The sequence below is a fragment of the Chiloscyllium punctatum genome, chromosome 18, assembly GCF_047496795.1.
Source record: "Chiloscyllium punctatum isolate Juve2018m chromosome 18, sChiPun1.3, whole genome shotgun sequence".
Taxonomy (NCBI): domain Eukaryota; kingdom Metazoa; phylum Chordata; class Chondrichthyes; order Orectolobiformes; family Hemiscylliidae; genus Chiloscyllium; species Chiloscyllium punctatum.
Genome location: NC_092756.1, coordinates 69359837 through 69380639, shown reverse-complemented (window position 1 = coordinate 69380639; position 20803 = coordinate 69359837). Strand labels below are relative to the sequence as shown.

General features: G+C 47.4%; 1 protein-coding gene across 2 annotated transcripts in view; it reads right to left on the bottom strand.

The window, feature by feature from the left end:
• micall1a (MICAL-like 1a) overlaps window positions 1-20803 on the bottom strand; it is a 92887-nt gene that overhangs the window by 10784 nt on the left and 61300 nt on the right. For both annotated transcript variants that reach the window (XM_072588416.1, XM_072588417.1), the window contains exons 8-11: window positions 19273-19601; window positions 16602-16957; window positions 7478-7612; window positions 6472-6598 (exon numbers count right to left, since the gene is read on the bottom strand). In XM_072588416.1, the coding sequence (XP_072444517.1) occupies window positions 6472-6598; window positions 7478-7612; window positions 16602-16957; window positions 19273-19601 (947 nt within the window). The remainder of the gene's footprint in view (window positions 1-6471; window positions 6599-7477; window positions 7613-16601; window positions 16958-19272; window positions 19602-20803) is intronic.

Genomic DNA, 20803 nt, shown 5'->3' with positions numbered 1-20803 from the left:
TAAATTCAACTTAAAGGGTATAAGCATCACAGCATCCTGACACAAGCTGGGCATAACCTTTCTTATTTCTCAGTTCCACCCAAATAACTTCCCTGGATGTATTTCCGGGAATATTCTTCCTCAGCACAGCTGTAATGCTATCCCTTATCAAAAATGCTACCCTCCCTCATCTGTTGCCTCCCTTTCTATCCTTCCTGTAGCATTTGTATCCTGGAACATTAAGCTGCCAGTCCTGCCCATCCCTGAGCCATGTTTCTGTAATTGCTATGATATCCCAGTCCCATGTTCCTAACCATGCCCTGAGTTCATTTGCCTTCCCTGTTAGACCTCTTGCATTGAAATAAATGCAGTTTAATTTATTAGTCCCACCTTGTCCCTGCCTGCCCTGACTGTTTGACTCACTTTTGTTCTCAGGTGTACCTGTCTCTGATCGATCTCTTTCCTCACTATCTCCCTGGGTCCCACCACCCCCCCCACTTTACTAGTTTAAATCCTCCCAAGCAGTTTAAAATGTTTTCAGGTTCTGTAATAATATGCGCTGGAGCCAAAAGTGGAGAAGGTTTTGAAGAACGGCCTTGGACCTGAAATTGTTTCTTTCTGACAGATGCTGCTGAACCTACTGAACATGTGTACATTTTTCCTGTTTTGAAATAATTAAACTCAGTGCCAAACAGCCTCTGTGTTTGTGCAGATGGGGCTGGTGATGTCACTTGGCTGTGAGAGGCTTCAGGAAGTATCCATGCATGCACTACTGTCGTCACCATATTCCATACATAGTGATCTTAACATCAGTGCAAGCACGTGTTATTTTCTTGGCTCCTCATGCTGATTCAGCCTACAGGGGGGCATGGGCAACAGGACTTGTAGGTCATGCATGCCATCTACTTCGTTCCCTTTTGGCTGCAGGCTCACCCCTTGTCTTTCTGATATGCTGCTCACCTCAGGCCAATGCCTGAGGGGGCTCAGTGGTTAGCACTGCTGCCTCACAGAGCCAGGGGTCCCAGGTTCGATTCCAGCCTCAGGGCAACTGGCTGCATGGAGTTTGCACGTTCTCCCTGTGTCTGCGTGGGTTTTCTCCGGGTGCTCTGGTTTCCTCCCACAGTCCAAAGATGTGCAGATCAGGTGAATTGGCCATGCTGAATTGCTCATAGTGTTAGGTGCATTCAAGGAGAAATGGATCTGGGTGGGTTATTCTTTGGAGGGTCAAATGGCCTGTTTCCACACTGTAGGGAATCTACTCAATTGTTATTTAAAATAGGTGAATGGTATATGCATCTAAATCTCAAGAAGCTGCTGTGGAAAGGGGTGGAAATTATGTGACAGTCTTCTAAGTCAGTCTCCTCTGAGATCCCACCGCATTCACAGTTCTGAGCAACACACTTTAGGAAGGGAGTCTTACAGGGAAAACAATGCAAATTGACCAGAACGATAATAGGGTTATATTATGGGGACAGATTGCATTGAAGAGACACATATTCTTTTGCAAAGAGAAGACTAAGGAGTCGTCTAATTTGTTGTTTAAGATAAAAGAGCTGATAAAATTAGCAGAGGGAAACTATTTCCACTACGGGGAGGGTCCAGAACTAGGGAATGGAACCTACAAATTATAGGTAATGTGTTAGCGATGATGTAAGGAACCATTTCTTCACACAAAGAATTATAAAACGGTCATGTGGCAGGAGGGAGCCATTGGCCCATCATGTTTGGACTGGCTCACTGTTCATTTTAACCTGCCAACTATCTCCTGTTTTTTCCACATAACTCTGTATCTAATCAAATAATCATCCCTCGCTCACTTGAATACCTTGATTGAATGTGCTTCCACCACAGTTTCAGGCAATGCATTCCAGAGCTGAACTACTCACTGAGAGTTTTGCCTCACCTTGTATTTACTTCTTTTTCCAAAGACTTCTAAAAGTGTGCTCTTTGATTATTGAGTCATTTACAAGGGAACAGTTTTTCCTTATCCATTCCGACCAAGTGCCTCATCATTGTAAAAATTTCTGCCAAATTTCTTCTTAGCCTTTTCCTTCACAAAGAAAACAGCCCTAACTGCTTCAATCCTTCCTCACTACTGAAGGGTCTGATCCCTGGAGCCATCCTTTGAAACATCTCTGTACTCCCTTCCAAGTGTTCACACTTTCCCTATAGTGTGGGGCCTTAAACCTGGATGGGCATATGAATAGGAAGGGTCAAGAAGGATGTGGGCCACATGCAGACAGGCCAACAAGAGGTAAGGCCACACTGAATTTGATACTGGGTAATGAACCAGGCCAGGTGTTGGATATGGAGGTAGGTGAGCACTTTAGTGATCGTTACCACAATTCAGTTACGTTTACTTTAGTGATAGAATATATACCGCAGGGCAAGAGTTATAGCTGGAGGAAAGGCAATTATGATGCAATTAGGCAAGATTCAAGATGCATAGGATTGGGAAGGAAACTGCAAGGGACGGGCACAGTTCAAATGTGGGGCTTGTTCAAGTATCAGTTACTGCGTGTCCTTGATAAGTATGTACCTGTCAGGCAGGGAGGAAGTGGTCAAGCAAGGGATCCATGGTTTACTAAAGAAGTTGAATCTCTTGTCAAGAGGAAGAAGGAGGCTTATGTAAAGATGAGATGTGAAGGCTCAGTTTGGGCGCTTGAGAGTGACAAGTTAGCCAGGAAAGACCAAAAGAAAGAGCTAAAAAGAGCCAGGAGGGGACATGAGAATTTGTTAGCAGATAGGATCAAGGAAAACCCTAAAGCTTTCAATAGGTATATCAGGAATAAAGAAATGACCAGGGTAAGATTAGGGCCAGTCGAGGACAGTAGTGGGAAGTTGTGCGTGGAGTTCATAAGTCTCACGTCTGTCGTCTGCAAGGTGTTAGAAAGGATTCTGCAGGATAGGATTTATGACCATCTGGAAGAGCAAGGCTTGATTAAATGCAGTCAACACGGCTTTGTGAGGGGCAAGTCATGCCTCACAAACCTTATTGAGTTCTTTGAGGATGTGACTAGAAAAGTTGATGAGGGTCGAGCTGTGGATGTGGTGTATATGGACTTCAGCAAGGCATTTGATAAGGTTCCCCATGGTAGGCTCATTCAGAAGGTCAGGAGGAATGGGATACAGGGGAACTTAGCTGTCTGGATACAGAATTGGCTGGCCAACAGAAGACAGCGAGTGGTAGTAGAAGGAAAATATTCTGCCTGGAAGTCTGTGGTGAGTGGTGTTCCACAGGGCTCTGTCCTTGGGCCTCTATTGTTTGTAATTTTTATTAATGACTTGGATGAGGGGATTGAAGGATGGGTCAGCAAGTTTGCAGATGACACAAAGGTTGGAGTTGTCGTTGACAGTATATAGAGGGCTGTTGTAGGCTGCAGCGGGACATTGACAGGATGCAGAGATGGGCTGAGAGGAGACAGATGGCGTTCAACCTGGATAAATGCGAGGTGATGCATTTTGGAAGGTCAAATCTGAAAGCTGAGTACAGGATTAAGGATAGGGTTCTTGGTAGTGTGGAGGAACAGAGGGATCTTGGTGTGCAGGTACATAGATCCCTTAAAATGGCCACCCAGGTGGACACGGTTGTGAAGAAAGCATATGGTGTTTTGGCTTTCATTAACAGGGGGATTGAGTTTAAGAGTCGTGAGATCTTGTTGCAGCTCTATAAAACTTTGGTTTGACCGCACTTGGAATACTGCGTCCAGTTCTGGACCTATTGTAAGAAAGATGTGGATGCTTTGGAGAGGGTTCAGAGGAGGTTTACCAGGATGCTGCCTGGACTGGAGGGCTTATCTTATGAGGAGAGGTTGACTGACCTCGGACTTTTTTCATTGGAGAAAAGGAGGAGAAGAGGGGACCTAATTGAGGTATACAAAATAATGAGAGGCATAGATAGAGTCGATAGCCAGAGACTATTTCCCAGGGCAGAAATGACTAACACGAGGGGTCATAGTTTTAAGCTGGTTGGAGGAAAGTATAGAGGGGATGTCAGAGGCGGGTTCTTTACACAGAGAGTTGTGAGAGCATGGAACGAGTTACCAGCAGCAGTTGTGGAGGCAGGGTCATTGGGGACATTTAAGAGACTCCTGGACATACATATGGTCACAGAAATTTGAGGGTGCATACATGAGGATCAGTGGTCGGCACAACATCGTGGGCTGAAGGGCCTATTCTGTGCTGTACTGTTCTACGTTCGATGTTCTAGATAGGAGTTGTGCTAAATGAATATTTTTTGTCAGTATTCACAAAGGAAAAAAACAATGTTGTCGAGGAGAATACTGAGAATAGGAGGTGTTAGCAATTCTGGAAAGTGTGAAAATAGGTAAGTTCCCTGGGTTGCATGGGATTTATCCTTGGATTCTCTGGGAAGCCAGGGAGGAGATTGCAGAGCCGATGGCTTTGATCTTTATGTCATCATTGTCGGCAGGAAGACTGAAGGATGGCAAATGTTGCCCCCTTGCTCAAGAAGGGGAATAGAGACAACCCTGGTAATGGTAAACCAGTGAGCCTTACTTCAGTTGTGGGCAAAGTTTCAGAAATGATTATAAGAGATAGGATTTACAATCATCTGGAAAGGAATAATCCGATTAGGGATAGTCAACACGGTTTGGTGAAGGGTAGGGTGTGCCTCTCAAATCTTATTGAGATCTTTGAGAAGGTGACCAAACAGGTGGATGAGGGTAAAGTGGTCGATGTGGTGGATACGGATTTCAGTAAAGCTTTGATAAGGTTCCCCACGGTAGGCTATTGCAGAAAATAAGGATACATGGGATTGAGGGTGATTTAGTGGTTGGATCAGAAAGTGGCTAGCTGAAAGAAGACAGAGGGTGGTTGATGGGAAATGTTCATCCTGGAGTTCAGTTAATAGTGGTATACCACAAGTTTTGGGGCCACTGCTGTTTATCAATTTTATAAATTACCCGGATGACAGTGTAGAAGGGCATTAGTAAATCTGTGGATGACACTAAAGTCAGTGGAGTTATGGACAGTGTGAAAGGATGTTGCAGGTTACAGACGGACATAGATAAGCTGCAGAGCTGGGCTGAGAGATGAAAAATGGAGTTTAATGCAGAAAAGTGTGAGGTGATTCACTGTGGAAGGAGTAAAAGAATACAGAGTACTGGACTAATGGTAAGATTCTGGACAGTGTGGATGAGCTGAGATGATCTTGGTGTCCATGTGCATAGATCCCTGAAGGCTGCCATCCAGATTGATGGGGTCGTTAAGAAGGCATACGGTGTGTGAGCTTTTAGTGGTAGAGGATTGAGTTTCAGAGCCACTAGGTCATGCTGCAGCTGTACAAAATTCTGGTGAGGCTGCACTTGAGGAAGGATATGGAAGCATTGGAAAGGGTTCAGAGTAGATTTACCAGGATGTTGCCCGGAATGAGGGACGTCTGAGGGGCTGGAGACTGTTTTCGTTAGAGAGAAAGAGGTAAAGAGGTTACTTAATTGAGACATACAAAATGATCAGAGGATTATATAGGGTGGACAGTGAGATGGTGGTGGCCAGCACGAGGGGGCATAGCTTTAAATTGAGGGGTGATAGATATAGGACAGACGTCAGAGGTAGGTTCTTTACTCAGGGAGTCAAAAGGGCGTGGAATGCCCTGTCTGCAACAGTAGTGGACTTGTCAACATTAAGGGCATTGGATAAACATATGGATGAGAATGGAATAGTGTAGGTTAGTTGGGCTTCAGATTGGTTTCACTTGTCGGCACAACATCGAGGACCGAAGGGCCTGTACTGCGCTGGAATGTTCTATGTTCTAATTTAGGATATCTGGTTGGCATGAATGAGTTGGACCAAAGAGTCTGTTTCTGTGCTATACATCTCTAATTGCACACAATACTTGAGTTGAGCTCTCAGCAGTATCCTATCAAGGGCATCACAAACTTCCTGCTCTTGTACTCTGCTCCTATCAAACAAGTTTAGAATGCTGTCTGCATTAATGAAGCCAAAAATACTGTAGTGGAAATCTGGAATTCTCTCTTACGAAAAGTTGTTGACTCTAGGAACCATGAGAAAATTTCATAACAAGGCTGATTTAGTTGTGTAAGGGTATTAAAGGTTATAGAGCCAAAAGTGAGATGTGAGACTGCCACAGTTTAACAGAATGGCACAACTAAGCTCAGACTGACTTACCCTACAGTGTCACTGCATCAGGGCACAGGGAAACTACCATTCAGCCTATAGAGTCTGTGCTCTCCATACGCCAATCCTTCCAGTGTTCACACTCTATTTTACCCGATTACCCGACAAGTTTATTTGCCTCAAGTGCCCGTCCAAGGTCCTTCTGAAATCATGGATTTTCTCCACTTCCACCTCGTGGGCACTGGGCTCCAAGCTGACTACCATTCACTCTGTATAAAGTTATTCCTCATACCCCCCTGCAACTTAGCTCAAACCCTGAAGTCTAGGCCCCTAGTCCTTACACTGTCAGCTAATTCTCACTTTCCTAGTCTAAGGAGCTTCTGCTGAACTCACCATTTTCACAGCTGCGCAGTTTCTCCTCTAGTGCAACCCCACGATGTTCCAGTTCATCCAGATTCTGTTCTAGTTGTTCCAACTCTCCCTGGATATTCTCCTCGGGAATATATTGATCTGCATGCACCTAAAAAATAAATCACAGTAGTCAGAACATAAAGCTATTGAGAAATTGCAATCCTTTCAAAAATAAATACAATATATCAGCACAGAAGGGGAGAAGTATGAATGATCCTCAATCTGTATATTCAAGGTACAGATTCAGGCACACAGAGTCCATTTGCCTTGGATCATTTGTAGAATTGAATTATATTTTCAAATGATTGCCAGACACTGCACTCATGGTGTGCTCACTTCTGAGGTGAAAGCAATACTGCCCAAACAGGCCGGCTCAATTTCAACATCCTACTGTTTAATCAGGTGATAAGTCAGTCTGAGTGAGAGAGCAGCACAGATGACAATCAGTAAATGTGATAGCAGCTCTCTCTATATACTCTCAGATAATCAGCAAGTGTTATAACAAGGCAACCACACGTGGCAGAACAGGGAGTGTGGTAACAGGTTAAACATTTACATGGCACAATCAGCAAGCATGGTAACAACTCGCTTTCACACTCAAGGCACTATCAGTGAGTGTAATAACAGCTCCTGCTCCCTCACACAAGATGGTGCACAAGTGGGGAGTCAGGGATGGTGAGCAAGATTGTGAGGTGGAGGCAGTGTACAAAGAGAGCGAGAACAAGGAGACTGAGCAAGGCACAAGAAGTGAAGTGAGGACTCGGCTGATTCAGGTAGAAAGCAGATTGACCAGCAGCTAACAGGGACAGGATGTTAATGTCGGCAGTGAGAGAGACCCCACATACACCAGCAGACAGAGTGGGTACCGGGATTGCACAGAAACACAGCTCGGCCTGTTCAGCATCATACATCAGAAAAATCAGTACAACTGCAAGCAATTGAACAAAAAGATTCACGTCCGGCAGGAGGTCAAAGTTCTTACACTCACCTTGCGCTTAATCAATGGGAAGCCATGGCCGGGAGCTGGAGGCCGTGCTGGCTTCGGTCCTTTCCGAGGCCGGGGGGGAGCAGTTACTCCAGCTGGACTGGATTTTCTATCAAATGGATTTTCTTTGCATGAAGACTGTAAAAAAAAAATCATTCCCTGAACAAAGGTTGATTTCCTACGAATAATCTCCCAAAGTCCTTCTCAATTAGGGGGCCCCCAGCCCACAAGCCTCATTCTTGATGAAGGACGTATGCCCAAAACGTTGATTCTCCAAAGTCAGGAAAGCCATTGGGACAGAGGATTCAATAGTTAAGGCAACAACTGAGGCCTTTCGGAGGCTGTGGATCAGACTCCAGGTTGGTATGTTATCTCCCTGCTGTTAAGGTCAAGGATGTCACCAAGGTGGATCGCAGAGAGCTGAGGGGTGAGGATGAATAGCCATGAATTCTGGTCTGTATCGGTAGGAAAAAGGTGGGAGGTCCTTTCGGCAGACTGCAGGAAACTGGAAATGAATTAAAAGTTGGACCTTAGGGGTAGTGATCTCTGAATTACTGCCAAGATCACATGCTCATGAATTCAGAAGTAGGAGGGTAGAACAAATGGAAGGATGATGTGGAAACAAAGTCATTAGATTTCTGGGGAATTGGGACTGTCATGGGGGGGGGGGGGAACTGTGATCTGTATAAGGCAGACAGGTTGCACTTCAATACAACAAAAAACTATGGATGGAGGAGACTTGCCTCAACAGATTCAGACGGGAGAGTTGGAAATACAAGGAAGAGCATTTGTGAGGGAACATGGAAAGCAGAGGAAACAAAAACTAAAACACAGACAAAGGAGCTGTTTTGAGATGAGAGGTATAAGGAAGCTGATGGCACATATAGACACTTAGAGTATGATATCAGAGCAATGACTGAAATATGGCTGAAGGAGGAATGGAAACTCAACATTCCTGGTTATTTTCCACTGGGAAAACAAGATGCAAAATGGAGCCCAACAAGAGAAGTGGCAGTTCTGAATTCAGATGGCAACATTTAGCCAGTCATGAAGTTGGACAAGTGGAGGGGGCAGCTATAAGTTGTCCTTTGGCAACGTTATCCAAAAAGCAAGATTTTTAGCTTTCATACATATGTTGCCGACACCCAGCTCTACAGTAACTCCTCCACTGTTGCAAAATTAACCAAATTATCTGACCTCCAGATCTGGATCCGTATAAAATATTCCAGTTAAATATTGGGTAGACTGATGCCATTGCTGTCTACACCCTAAACTCTGTTCCTGAATCACTGACTTCATTGCTTTCCTCGGTGGAGTTTGAGATGGAGACAGTCTGTTCAGTATCATGTGTCTGTGAGACAAACTTCTGACGTCATATTTGCACCAACCCCACCTCAGCAACATAACCCTTTACCCTGTCTTAGCTTACCCATTCATTGTTAAAACTCCCATTGTCACTTCACCAGTTTTGACTGTTTCAATGTTCTGCTGCATGGTCTTCCACATTTTACCATACATTAACATGAGGTCATCCAAAATTCTGTCCTCTGTATCTCTGCTTGCACCAACTCTCATTCCCCGAACACCACTGTGTTCAATGTCCAACACCGACTCCCAGACAAACAACATCATAATTTTAAAATCCTTATCCTCAAATCCTTTCATGGCTTTGGCCCCCCCTGCTTTTGTAGCTTTCTCCAGTCCACGACCCTCCTGGACTCTGCAGCCCCCTCCAAGACCCTCCTGGACTCTGCAGTCCCCTCCAAGACCCTCCCCGACTCTGCAGCCCCCTCCAAGACCCTCCCCGACTCTGCAGCCCCCTCCAAGACCCTCCCCGACTCTGCAGCCCCCTCCACGACCCTCCCCGACTCTGCAGTACCCTCCACGACCCTCCCGGACTCTGCAGTATCCTCCAAGACCCTCCCCGACTCTGCAGCCCCCTCCAAGACCCTCGCCGACTCTGCAGTCCCCTTCACGACCCTCCCGGACTCTGCAGCCCCCTCCACGACCCTCCTGGACTCTGCAGTCCCCTCCACGATCCTCCTGGACTCTGCAGTCCCCTCCACGATCCTCCTGGACTCTGCAGTCCCCTCCACGACCCTCCAGGACTCTGCAGTCCCCTCCACGATCCTCCTGGACTCTGCAGCCCCCTCCACGACCCTCCTGGACTCTGCAGCCCCCTCCACGACCCTCCTGGACTCTGCAGTCCCCTCCACGATCCTCCTGGACTCTGCAGTCCCCTCCACGATCCTCCTGGACTCTGCAGTCCCCTCCACGACCCTCCCCGACTCTGCAGCCCCCTCCACGACCCTCCTGGACTCTGCAGCCCCCTCCACGACCCTCTCGGACTCTGCAGTCCCCTCCACAACCCCCTTGGACTCTGCAGTCCCCTCCACGACCCTCTCGGACTCTGCAGCCCCCTCCATAACCCTCTTGGACTCTGCAGCCCCCTCAAGTCCACGACCTTCTCGGACTCTGCAGCTCCCTCCATGACCCTCCCGGACTCTGCAGTCCCCTCCATGACCCTCCCGGTCTGTACAATCCCCTCCACGACCCTCCCGGACTCTGCAGTCCCCTCCACGACCCTCTCGGATGCTGCAGTCCCCTCCACGACCCTCCTGGACTCTGCAGTCCCCTCCACGACCCTCACCATCTGTGCAGTCCACTCCATAACCCCCTTGGACTCTGCAGTCCTCGCCACGACACACCCGGACTCTGCAGTCCCCTCCACCACCCTCCCGGACTCTGCAGTCCCTTCCATGACCCTCTCGGACTCTGCGGTCCCCTCCATGACCCTCACGGACTCTGCAATCCCCTCCATTCCACGACCCTCCCGGTCTGTGCAGTCCCCTCCACGACTCCCTTAGACTCTGCAGTCCCCTCCACGACCCTCCCGGACTCTGCAGTCCCCTACAAGACCCTCTCGGACTCTGCAACCCCTCCATGACCCTCCCGGTCTGTGCAGCCCCCTCCACGACCCTCCCCGACTCTGCAGTCCCCTCCACGACCCTCCCAGAATCTGCGGTCCCCTCCACGACCCTCTCGGACTCTGCGGTCCCCTCCAGTCCACAACCCTCCCGGTCTGTGCAGCCCCCTCCACGACCCTCCCCGACTCTGCAGTCCCCTCCAGTCCATGACCCTCTCGGAGTCTGCAGCCCCCTCCACGGCCTTCCTGGACTCTGCAGCCCTCACCAAGACCTACCTGGACTCTGCAGCCCCCTCCAAGACCCTCCTGGACTCTGCAGCCCCCTCCACGACCCTCTTGGACTCTGCAGTCCCCCCCATGACCCTCCCTACTCTGCAGCCCCCTCCACGACCCTCCCGGACTCTGCAGTACCCTCCAAGACCCTCCCCGACTCTGCAGCCCCCTCCAAGACCCTCCCCGACTCTGCAGCCCCCTCCAAGACCCTCCCTGACTCTGCAGCCCCCTCCAAGACCCTCCCCGACTCTGCAGCCCCCTCCACGACCCTCCCCGACTCTGCAGTACCCTCCACGACCCTCCCGGACTCTGCAGTATCCTCCAAGACCCTCCCCGACTCTGCAGCCCCCTCCAAGACCCTCGCCGACTCTGCAGTCCCCTCCACGACCCTCCCGGACTCTGCAGCCCCCTCCACGACCCTCCTGGACTCTGCAGTCCCCTCCACGATCCTCCTGGACTCTGCAGCCCCCTCCACGACCCTCTCGGACTCTGCAGTCCCCTCCACAACCCCCTTGGACTCTGCAGTCCCCTCCACGACCCTCTCGGACTCTGCAGCCCCCTCCATAACCCTCTTGGACTCTGCAGCCCCCTCAAGTCCACGACCTTCTCGGACTCTGCAGCTCCCTCCATGACCCTCCCGGACTCTGCAGTCCCCTCCATGACCCTCCCGGTCTGTACAGTCCCCTCCACGACCCTCCCGGACTCTGCAGTCCCCTCCACGACCCTCTCGGATGCTGCAGTCCCCTCCACGACCCTCCTGGACTCTGCAGTCCCCTCCACGACCCTCACCATCTGTGCAGTCCACTCCATAACCCCCTTGGACTCTGCAGTCCTCGCCACGACACACCCGGACTCTGCAGTCCCCTCCACCACCCTCCCGGACTCTGCAGTCCCTTCCATGACCCTCTCGGACTCTGCGGTCCCCTCCATGACCCTCACGGACTCTGCAATCCCCTCCATTCCACGACCCTCCCGGTCTGTGCAGTCCCCTCCACGACTCCCTTAGACTCTGCAGTCCCCTCCACGACCCTCCCGGACTCTGCAGTCCCCTACAAGACCCTCTCGGACTCTGCAGCCCCCTCCATGACCCTCCCGGTCTGTGCAGCCCCCTCCACGACCCTCCCCGACTCTGCAGCCCCCTCCATGACCCTCCCGGTCTGTGCAGCCCCCTCCACGACCCTCCCCGACTCTGCAGTCCCCTCCACGACCCTCCCAGAATCTGCGGTCCCCTCCACGACCCTCTCGGACTCTGCGGTCCCCTCCAGTCCACAACCCTCCCGGTCTGTGCAGCCCCCTCCACGACCCTCCCCGACTCTGCAGTCCCCTCCAGTCCATGACCCTCTCGGAGTCTGCAGCCCCCTCCACGGCCTTCCTGGACTCTGCAGCCCTCACCAAGACCTACCTGGACTCTGCAGCCCCCTCCAAGACCCTCCTGGACTCTGCAGCCCCCTCCACGACCCTCTTGGACTCTGCAGTCCTCCCCATGACCCTCCCTACTCTGCAGCCCCCTCCACGACCCTCCCGGACTCTGCAGTACCCTCCATGATCCTCCCCGACTCTGCAGTCCCCTCCACGACCCTATCCGACTCTGCAGTCCACTCCAGTCCACGACCCTCCCGGACTCTGCAGCCCCCTCCACGACCCTCTTGGACTCTGCAGTCCCCCCCATGACCCTCCCTACTCTGCAGCCCCCTCCACGACCCTATCCGACTCTGCAGTACCCTCCATGATCCTCCCGGACTCTGCAGTCCCCTCCACGACCCTATCCGACTCTGCAGTCCACTCCAGTCCACGACCCTCCCGGACTCTGCAGCCCCCTCCACGACCTTCTCGGACTCTGCGGCCCCCTCCACGATCCTCCCGGACTCTGCAGCCCCCTCCATGCCCCTCTTGAACTCTGCAGCCCCCTCCACGACCCTCCCCGACTCTGGAGTCCCCTCCAGTCCACGACCCTCTCAGACTCTGCAGCCCCCTCCACACCCTCTTGGACTCTGCAGCCCCCTCCACGACCCTCTCGGACTCTGCAGTCCCCTCCACAACCCTATCCGACTCCGCAGTCCCCTCCAGTCCACGACCCTCTCAGACTCTGCAGTCGCCTCCACGACCCTATCCAACTCTGCAGTCCCCTCCAGTCCACCACCCTCTCGGACTCTGCAGTCCCCTTCAGTCCAGATTCCCCACCTCTCCCCCACCTAACTATGTATCTCCCAAATCCCTGCACAGTCTTCTGAGATGCTTGCACAAATTGATTCCTGACCTCTCAAGTTTCATTGATTTTAATTACACCTGTACTGATTTCTACACCACAACTGAAGCCTGGAATACATTCCCAAGATCACTCGGATTCCCCTTCTTTCCTCCATTCAAACATTGGCAGTAGATTAAAAAGCAGGACTTCAACTGTAGTAATCTCGAGTTCAGAAATAGGAAAATAGGGGAGATGAACGTGTGGCTCATGAGTTAGTGCAAGAGGCAGACTTTTAGATTCCTGGATCACAGGGACCACTTCTGGGGAAGGTGGGACATGTACAAATGGAACAGTCTGCACCTGAACCACTCTGAGACCAACATCCTCGCAGGCAGATTCGCCATTGCTGTTGGGAGGAGTTTAAACTAGTCTGGCAGGGGAAAGGGACACAGAATATCGGTGAAACAGAGACGCATCATGCTACAGCAAAGGAAGCAAGCCACAGCTTTGTTGAGTGTCGAGGGAGTAAGGTAAGGCTCGAAGGTCTTTAATGCTACAAGTGTAATAGCTTAGACTGATGAGTTAAAGGCGTGGATTGATACATGGAAGTATGATATTGTTACCATTACAGACACATGTCTGAGGCAATGGCTGGACTGGCAGGTTAACATTCCAGGCTACAGAATCTTCAACTGAGACAGAAGTGGTGTTAAAAGGATGGTGGTGTAGCACTATTAACTAAGGAGTCAATATTACTGCAGTAAGGAGAGATGATATCTTGAAAGAGTCCTCAAACAAGGCTTTGTGGTAGAACGTAGCAATGTTAAGGGGGCAGCTACTTTATTATTGACCTCCAAAGACTCAGCGATAAATAGAGGAGCAAATATGAAAACAGTTCACAAACGTCACTTTTTAACAAGGGTGACAGAGATGCACCAGGAAATTACAGACCACAGAGTCTCACGTCAGTGATACAGAAACTATTGGAGAAAATTCTGAAGGAGAGAATTATTATCCACTTGGAAAGGAGTGGGTCAACTAGGGATAATCAACAGAGCTTTGGCAGAGGGAAGTCTTGCCTAATAAATCTGTTGAGATTTTTTTGAAAATGTGGTCAAGTGTGTGGAAGACGGAAGTTCAGTTGATGTAGTTTAAATGGATTTTAGCAAAACTTTTGACAAGGATCCACATGGGAGTCTGGGGGAAGGTTAAAGCCCATGGAATTGAGGGAAACTTAGCAAGATAAATTAGAAACTGTCTTAGTAATAGGACACAAAGGAGTGGTAGCAAGTTGCTTGAGTGACTGGAGGCTGGTGTCCAGCAGAATACCACAAGGATCAGTACTGGGACCCTGATTGTTTGTTATACCTGTATACATAAATGATTTATTTATAAATGGGAGGGGAACGTTAAGCAAATTTGCAGATGACACTAAGATTGATGAATGGTAAAGATGGCCGTAGGAAGATATAAATGGGTGGGTCAGTTGGGCAGACCAGGCAGATGGTATTTAAACCTGGTAAGTGCAAGGTGAAGCACTTTGAAAGAAGAAACAAGATTCAGAAGTATTTAATGAATAGAAGGACAATGGTAGCTTGGAAGAACAAAGGGATACTGGGGTAAATCCCTGAAGTCTGTAGAACACATGAACAAGCTGTTAAGGTGGCATATGGGGCATGTGCTTTTGTCAGTCCTGGCATGGAATAGAAGAGCAAGGAGGTAACGTTAGAGTTGTACAGAGCGTTGGTTAGGCCACAGTGGGAGTATTGTTTGCAGTTCTAGTTACCACATTACTAGAAGGATGTGATAACACTAAAGAGCGTACAGAGGAGGTTCACCAGGATTTTGCCTGGGATGAGAATTTGAGCTACAAGGAGAGACAAGATAGGCTTAGATTGTTTTATCTAGAGCAGAGAAGACTTAAGGGAACATGATTGAGAGTGTATAAGATGTGAATAACAGGGTGAATGAGGGGTCAATCGAAAGGGGGCATAGTTTTAGAATAAGGGGCAGGGGATTTGGGAAAAAAGCTTTTTCGCTCAGCGGGTGGTGGGAATCTGGAATGTGCTTCCTGGGAATCTTACAACCTTTAAAAAACATTTGGATGAGCACTTCAAATATCATAACATTCAAGGGTATGGGACAAGTGCAGGAAGGTGGGATTAGCATGCCTTTAGTCGTAGTGCTGTGAGTGCAGATCGATGGTCTGGAGGGCCTTTTCCATCTGAATCTAATAACTGGCTGAGAGGCAGGAAGCAGGATGGGGGAATATGGGCGGATACTCCGACTGACCGGATGTCACTGATTATGTCTTACACAGAGCCATGTTGGAACCTTAATTATTTACCATATATACAACAGCAAAGGCAATGGGATATATGCCACTGACAGAAAGATAGACTATAACTTTCAAACTGACAAGAGATATGAACCGTCAAAATTGTAGCAAACAGATTGCAGTGTAGACAAATGGGACACCATCCACTCAACAAAAAGGAGAATGTCCAAAGGGAAATTGAGAAGTTTTATGTACTTAGATCATTAAAATCTTATAAAACAGGGACAGAAAATAACCAAAAAGGCCTTTACATCAACAGGACTGGAAGGAGGTTACAGAAGTCATGCTTCAGTTTTACAAAGCTCTGATTTGGTTATATCAGGAGTATATTGAGTAGTCCTGGACATTACAGTTTAGGAAGCATACATTGGCCTTAGAGACAGTTATCTGAATGATACTTAGACTCTGACTGATCTTCTGTGTTTTGAGCAAAGTTTTCAAGGTATTAAGAAGAATGCATACCGAAATTGTTCTGCAGAGCTAGGGGAACAGCCTGCAGTCAAGCTTATTAGGAAACAAATTGACACACAAAAGGGCAGAAGTAGTTTTAAATTTGTGCCTGTGAATGACAACCAATACTTGTCAAATGTTAAATCTAACACAACATTTTGATCACGAAAGAAATTAAGCTGTGTTAGGCAGTGGAACAGAGATGAATTTATGCAGTTAAAGCAATCTTAATTACTGAAGTAGGATTATATTCAGCCCTTGAAATGCTAACATTTCCTCTTCAGAGATACCACCAGACCTGAGGATTTTACCACTTCCCAACTGTACTTCACCTTTTCAGCATCTGCAAGATCTTATTTTAGTTTTAATTAAAACTACTTCTTTATTTATCTAACCTGTACATGCAAGATGCAGATAATGCAGGAACAGGTTGTGGGATACTGAGGATAGTTCCTAAAACTGAGACTTGGAGCACTGCTTTGACTAAAGTTATGTTTTGAGTTCAGTGACCTTCTCTCCACAGATGCTGCCAGACCTGCTGAGTTTTTCCAGCCATTTGTTTTTGTTTCTGCTTTCCAGAGTCCGCAATTTTTTTCGATTTTTTGCAGCGATTAAAGCGTTTATCCTTGTAAGCTGCTTGGGCAAGAGTTCACAACAGGCAGCAAGCTAAAACAAAGGTTGATAAACTGCAGGCAGACGCAAGGGGAGTTCTCAGATTGATGGGTAGAACACGTGAATACTATCCTTCTCCCATGCATCCCTCAGGATTTGCACTGTGGTCCCAGTGAGTAATCTGTAAATAAATAATGTGAATGATAGCTGCCTCACATATAATCAGCTAGTATACTCTCCTCCAAGAGGTAATCTCTATAGAACATTCCTGGTAACCTCCTGTCCTTATAGAAGGATATGCATTGTATCCACGCAGTTACACAACACCATTATAACCTACCTTTGGCTGGAGGTCAGGGCTGCAGTGTTGTACCCTGTTTGTTTCAGGGGATGGATGAGTGGATAACCTAGGGCTACAGCTGACTGGAGGCTTTGGTGGAGGCCGGTGATGACTGGATGGTGTCGGACTCTCAGCATTCAACAGGGCATTCTCATTGGCTCCTGGACTCCCGTTGGACGTGGCTGAACTCCTGACTACGGCCGGACTATTGTCAGCCGCCTCAGCTTCCCATTTCCTGTGCAGCTCTGGAGTAGACTTTGCTGAATTCCCAGAAATACTCTCCATGCTGAGGGAAGGGGATGGGCCTGTTTCAGAGACTGAAGAACTGTGGGTCTGAAACTGCAGTGAACGAGAGGCTGAAAAAGAGGAATAACTCTGAATTCTAGTCTTCTAAACGCAGGAATGAAATAGAAAACTACAAATCGATGGTGTACTCATTTCACTAAAGTGACTGTAATAAACACAAGCTGCTGATAAAACTTAGTGTTGGACAGAACAGAGCAATTCAATTGTCTTTCACAGTGTACATAATCTATATACACTTAACAAGATACAAAAGGCATTTGTAGCAGAGTTTATTTCCTTTTTACAATGCAACCATCACAACATCAAGGAATGAAATGGACCCCATCTCCATCCTGTAGGGAACATCAGAACATTATGCCAAAAGAAATAAGAGTCAGACACTGTTGGTTCCAATATTTTTGGCACATTTGCCTGTAATATTTACAAATCAAGCAAATAATTGGAAAAGATCTTATTCTAAAATCCAGCTGTGATTTCACTTGCAATTATGATTCATGTTATTAGAGACTGTTAACATTCTGGAACTCCCTCCATGTGGAGCAGATGACCCTCAGACAGATGTTTCCCCTTGTGGGGCAATCTAGAACGAGTGGCCATACTTTTAGGGTAAGGGTAGCAGATTTAAAACAGAGGAGGAATTGTTTCTCTCAAAAGAGTTTGAGTCAGTGGAATTCACTCCTCCAGGGTGTGGTCGACATTGAATAAATTTGATGAGATAGACAGGATTTTTTATATTAGCAGTTGGGAGAGCAGGCAGTGAAGTGGAGCTGTGGCTGTGATGAGATCAGCCAGGCTTGTACAAAATGGCGGAATAAGTTTGAGGGGCTGAATTGCCTCCTCCTGCTCCTTGTTCTTATGTTCTAATGTTCTGACAGCAGTGTGTTATACCTAACATCCCATTGCTTGGAGTGGCTCAAGACAACAGATCACCATGAACTTCTGCATTAGTGATGGACAATACATACTGGTCTTGCCAGCAGTGTCACAGCCCATAAATAACTTCTTAAAAAAAATTAAGCTGTACAGGCACACCCAACTTAACCAGGAACACACTGCCGATGACTGAAAAGCTAAGGCACCACTATTACTGGGAGTAATGTCACTACAGCAATAACACTGGCCAGATCTTCCTGGCAATTAGATGAAGGCTAAGTGACCTGTTGAGAATTTATTTAGATTTTCAAAATGTATCAAAGTTTGTGTGAGGCAGGGAAGGTTAAGCCCCCAGCATTATGGACTCAGAACTGGCTCAGCAATGCAAACAGAGAAATAGAAACACGGGAAATAGTCTAATTGGGGAAAGAGCACCACAGGAACCTGGTCTGACCCCCTGTTACTTTAAATATTTGTGAATGATGTGGAACAGAGAATGGTGCTGCACAGAAGGAGGCCATATGACAAACTCTAGGGCATAGCTAGCAAATGAATTCATGCTGCCCTTTCACCGTAGCCCTGTGAACTATTTCCATCTGCATATTTATTCAATTCTCTTGTGAAAGTTACTAAGGAATATGCCTCCAGTGTCATTCCATTCATAACATGCTGCATCAGACTATGTTTCATATTGCCCTGAGTTACTGGGTTTTTAAACTGGCTGAGAACAGTAATCTCTCTTCAGGTCAATGTAGATATTAATATGCATAATTCTGCTGAAAACAGATTATGGGTAGACTGGGGCAAATTCTTTTAAGAATTTAGGATGAAGTCCATCAGGCCCCTGAGACTTGCCAGCTTGCAGCTCCATCAGTTTGCTCAGTACCACTTCCCTTGTGGTTGTAATTTAAAAAAAAATCCTATCCTGTATCTGTAAAGATTACATACACATTGACCTTAACATTAGCTGATCAGTCATGAAGCCTGGGACAGATTCGAGCTCCAAACAATGGAAAGGACAGGTCTAGGTGCATGTTGCGGACAGGTAGGAAGAAGCAGAGGTTTGACTTGAGCCTGAGAGCAGTGACATTACCAGGGCCCAAAATGCATTAGAGGGCCTCATAGGCAGCTAACCCGGGCTCATCCGACAGAGACTGTAAGGAGAAGGTTACTTTATATAATATCTTGCTGCTTGTGTGTTTTACACATCATCCACAAGCTGCAGCACCAGCTCCCTCTCCCTATTCATTAGACTTGCAATGCTGAGCATTCAAACTGAAAATCTGGAAGAGAAGAGTAATTTTACAAATAGTACAGGACTTCAGGCTGGGGGGTTCTTCAAGCCCTCTGTCACTGAGTACCACCACTGCTCTAGATATCCCTATATGCAAAATCTATCTTGTTAGGAACACAATCCACCCTAAACATCCTACACCTATCCAACATGACCTCACAGCAAGCCGAGAGCATAGGAACCCAGTATCCAGCTCACCTGAAGGGGATGCATTTGGCAGTGGGGGTGCAGGCCGCTTCTTACTCCTGGGACTGTTGGCTGGCTGAATACCATACCATGGATGGTTTGATTTGGGAGTGGTTTCCATGGGGGCTGCACTCTGCACTTTCTCAGACACATTGTTTGTTTCCTCCTCCTCCTCCTCCTCCACTTCAAATGGATTTTGGGGAACAGATTCTGTGGTGCCTTGCTGAGTGCTGCTGGGGTTGGTGGGTGCTCCGGGCCGAGGGGGTGCGGGTCTTCTCTTCACTTCGGAATTCACCAATGCCATCCAAGGATGGCTTTTAGATTTGATGTCTTCGTCTTTCCTGTTTGAAACAATTAAATAGTCAGAAAACCGTGGCAACAAAATTGCCATATTTCCTTCAAAAGACATAACTGCAGAAATTTTACTTAATTGAATCCAAATTCCGGGATGGTGGAAACAGGCTTGATCAGGACTCAACAGACAAGAAAATTAATGTAGTCATGCTAAGCATTCAAATGCTTCAGTCTGTAAGTAGTAACATTACTTTGTATGGCATTATTCACTTTAAAATTAATATCCATTTTCAAACAAGGTATGTAAATACAATATTGAAGTTTTGGCTTTAGGGAATGATTTTATGGAACACAAATGTGCCATGATTTTCAATTTGATCATGTTTTTGAGATGATAGCTACGTTTCTTTGCCATATCTGGGCTTTATATTGCCATTGCAGACTTTGAAACAGTAAACCTTAATAAACAAGAACCTGAGGTGATTACTGGTGACTTGAGAGGCACTGGATATTATCCAAACCAACTGGTCAAAGGCATAAGTGTCTGGTCACCAACAAACTTGCTGCAAGATCACCAGATATTACTTTCAAAACAAGAAAGATCATTGAACATTTAACACGCTGAAGCAACACAGCTTCTGCTCCTTTGCAGCTCAGCATCCAGCAGCCTCTGAAAACATTGACAGCTTCAAGTCCGATCTCAATTACTGTATATACTTCCTCCAGTTGAGAGGTGGAATGGAAGAAAGGCCCTTCCGATTCTGGACCTAGCAGTGGGACATTCAGAGGGCAGGGAAGAGGCAGCAAAACATATTTTGCTGAGGGATGATCCTGTTCTTCCCTCATTCATATTTTAGCCTGAAATCATAGCCCAATGACTGACCAAGTGAGAAGTGTGATAGGGCAATCATATTTCCTCTGCAGAATCATTTCTTCCTTCATCCCAAAAGCAGTCAAAAAATCTACAGCTTCAAGACCTGGAATGCTCTGCAGGCTTGAATGAAAACACACACCAGTTGGGGTGGATTGTATCTGTGTGTACTTAAAAGAAAGAATAAATGGCAACGCCAGTGTGATGACAGACAGGAAAGAGAATAGTGAGGGGATTGGGGAACATGGTTCTTATAATCAAAAAGGGCATTGGACCTGTAGACTATGAAGAACACTGGTGGTAGGTAGGACAAATGGACCTTTACTCAAAGATATAACAGAAAAACATCCAGATATAGAAAATACAATAGTCAGCATG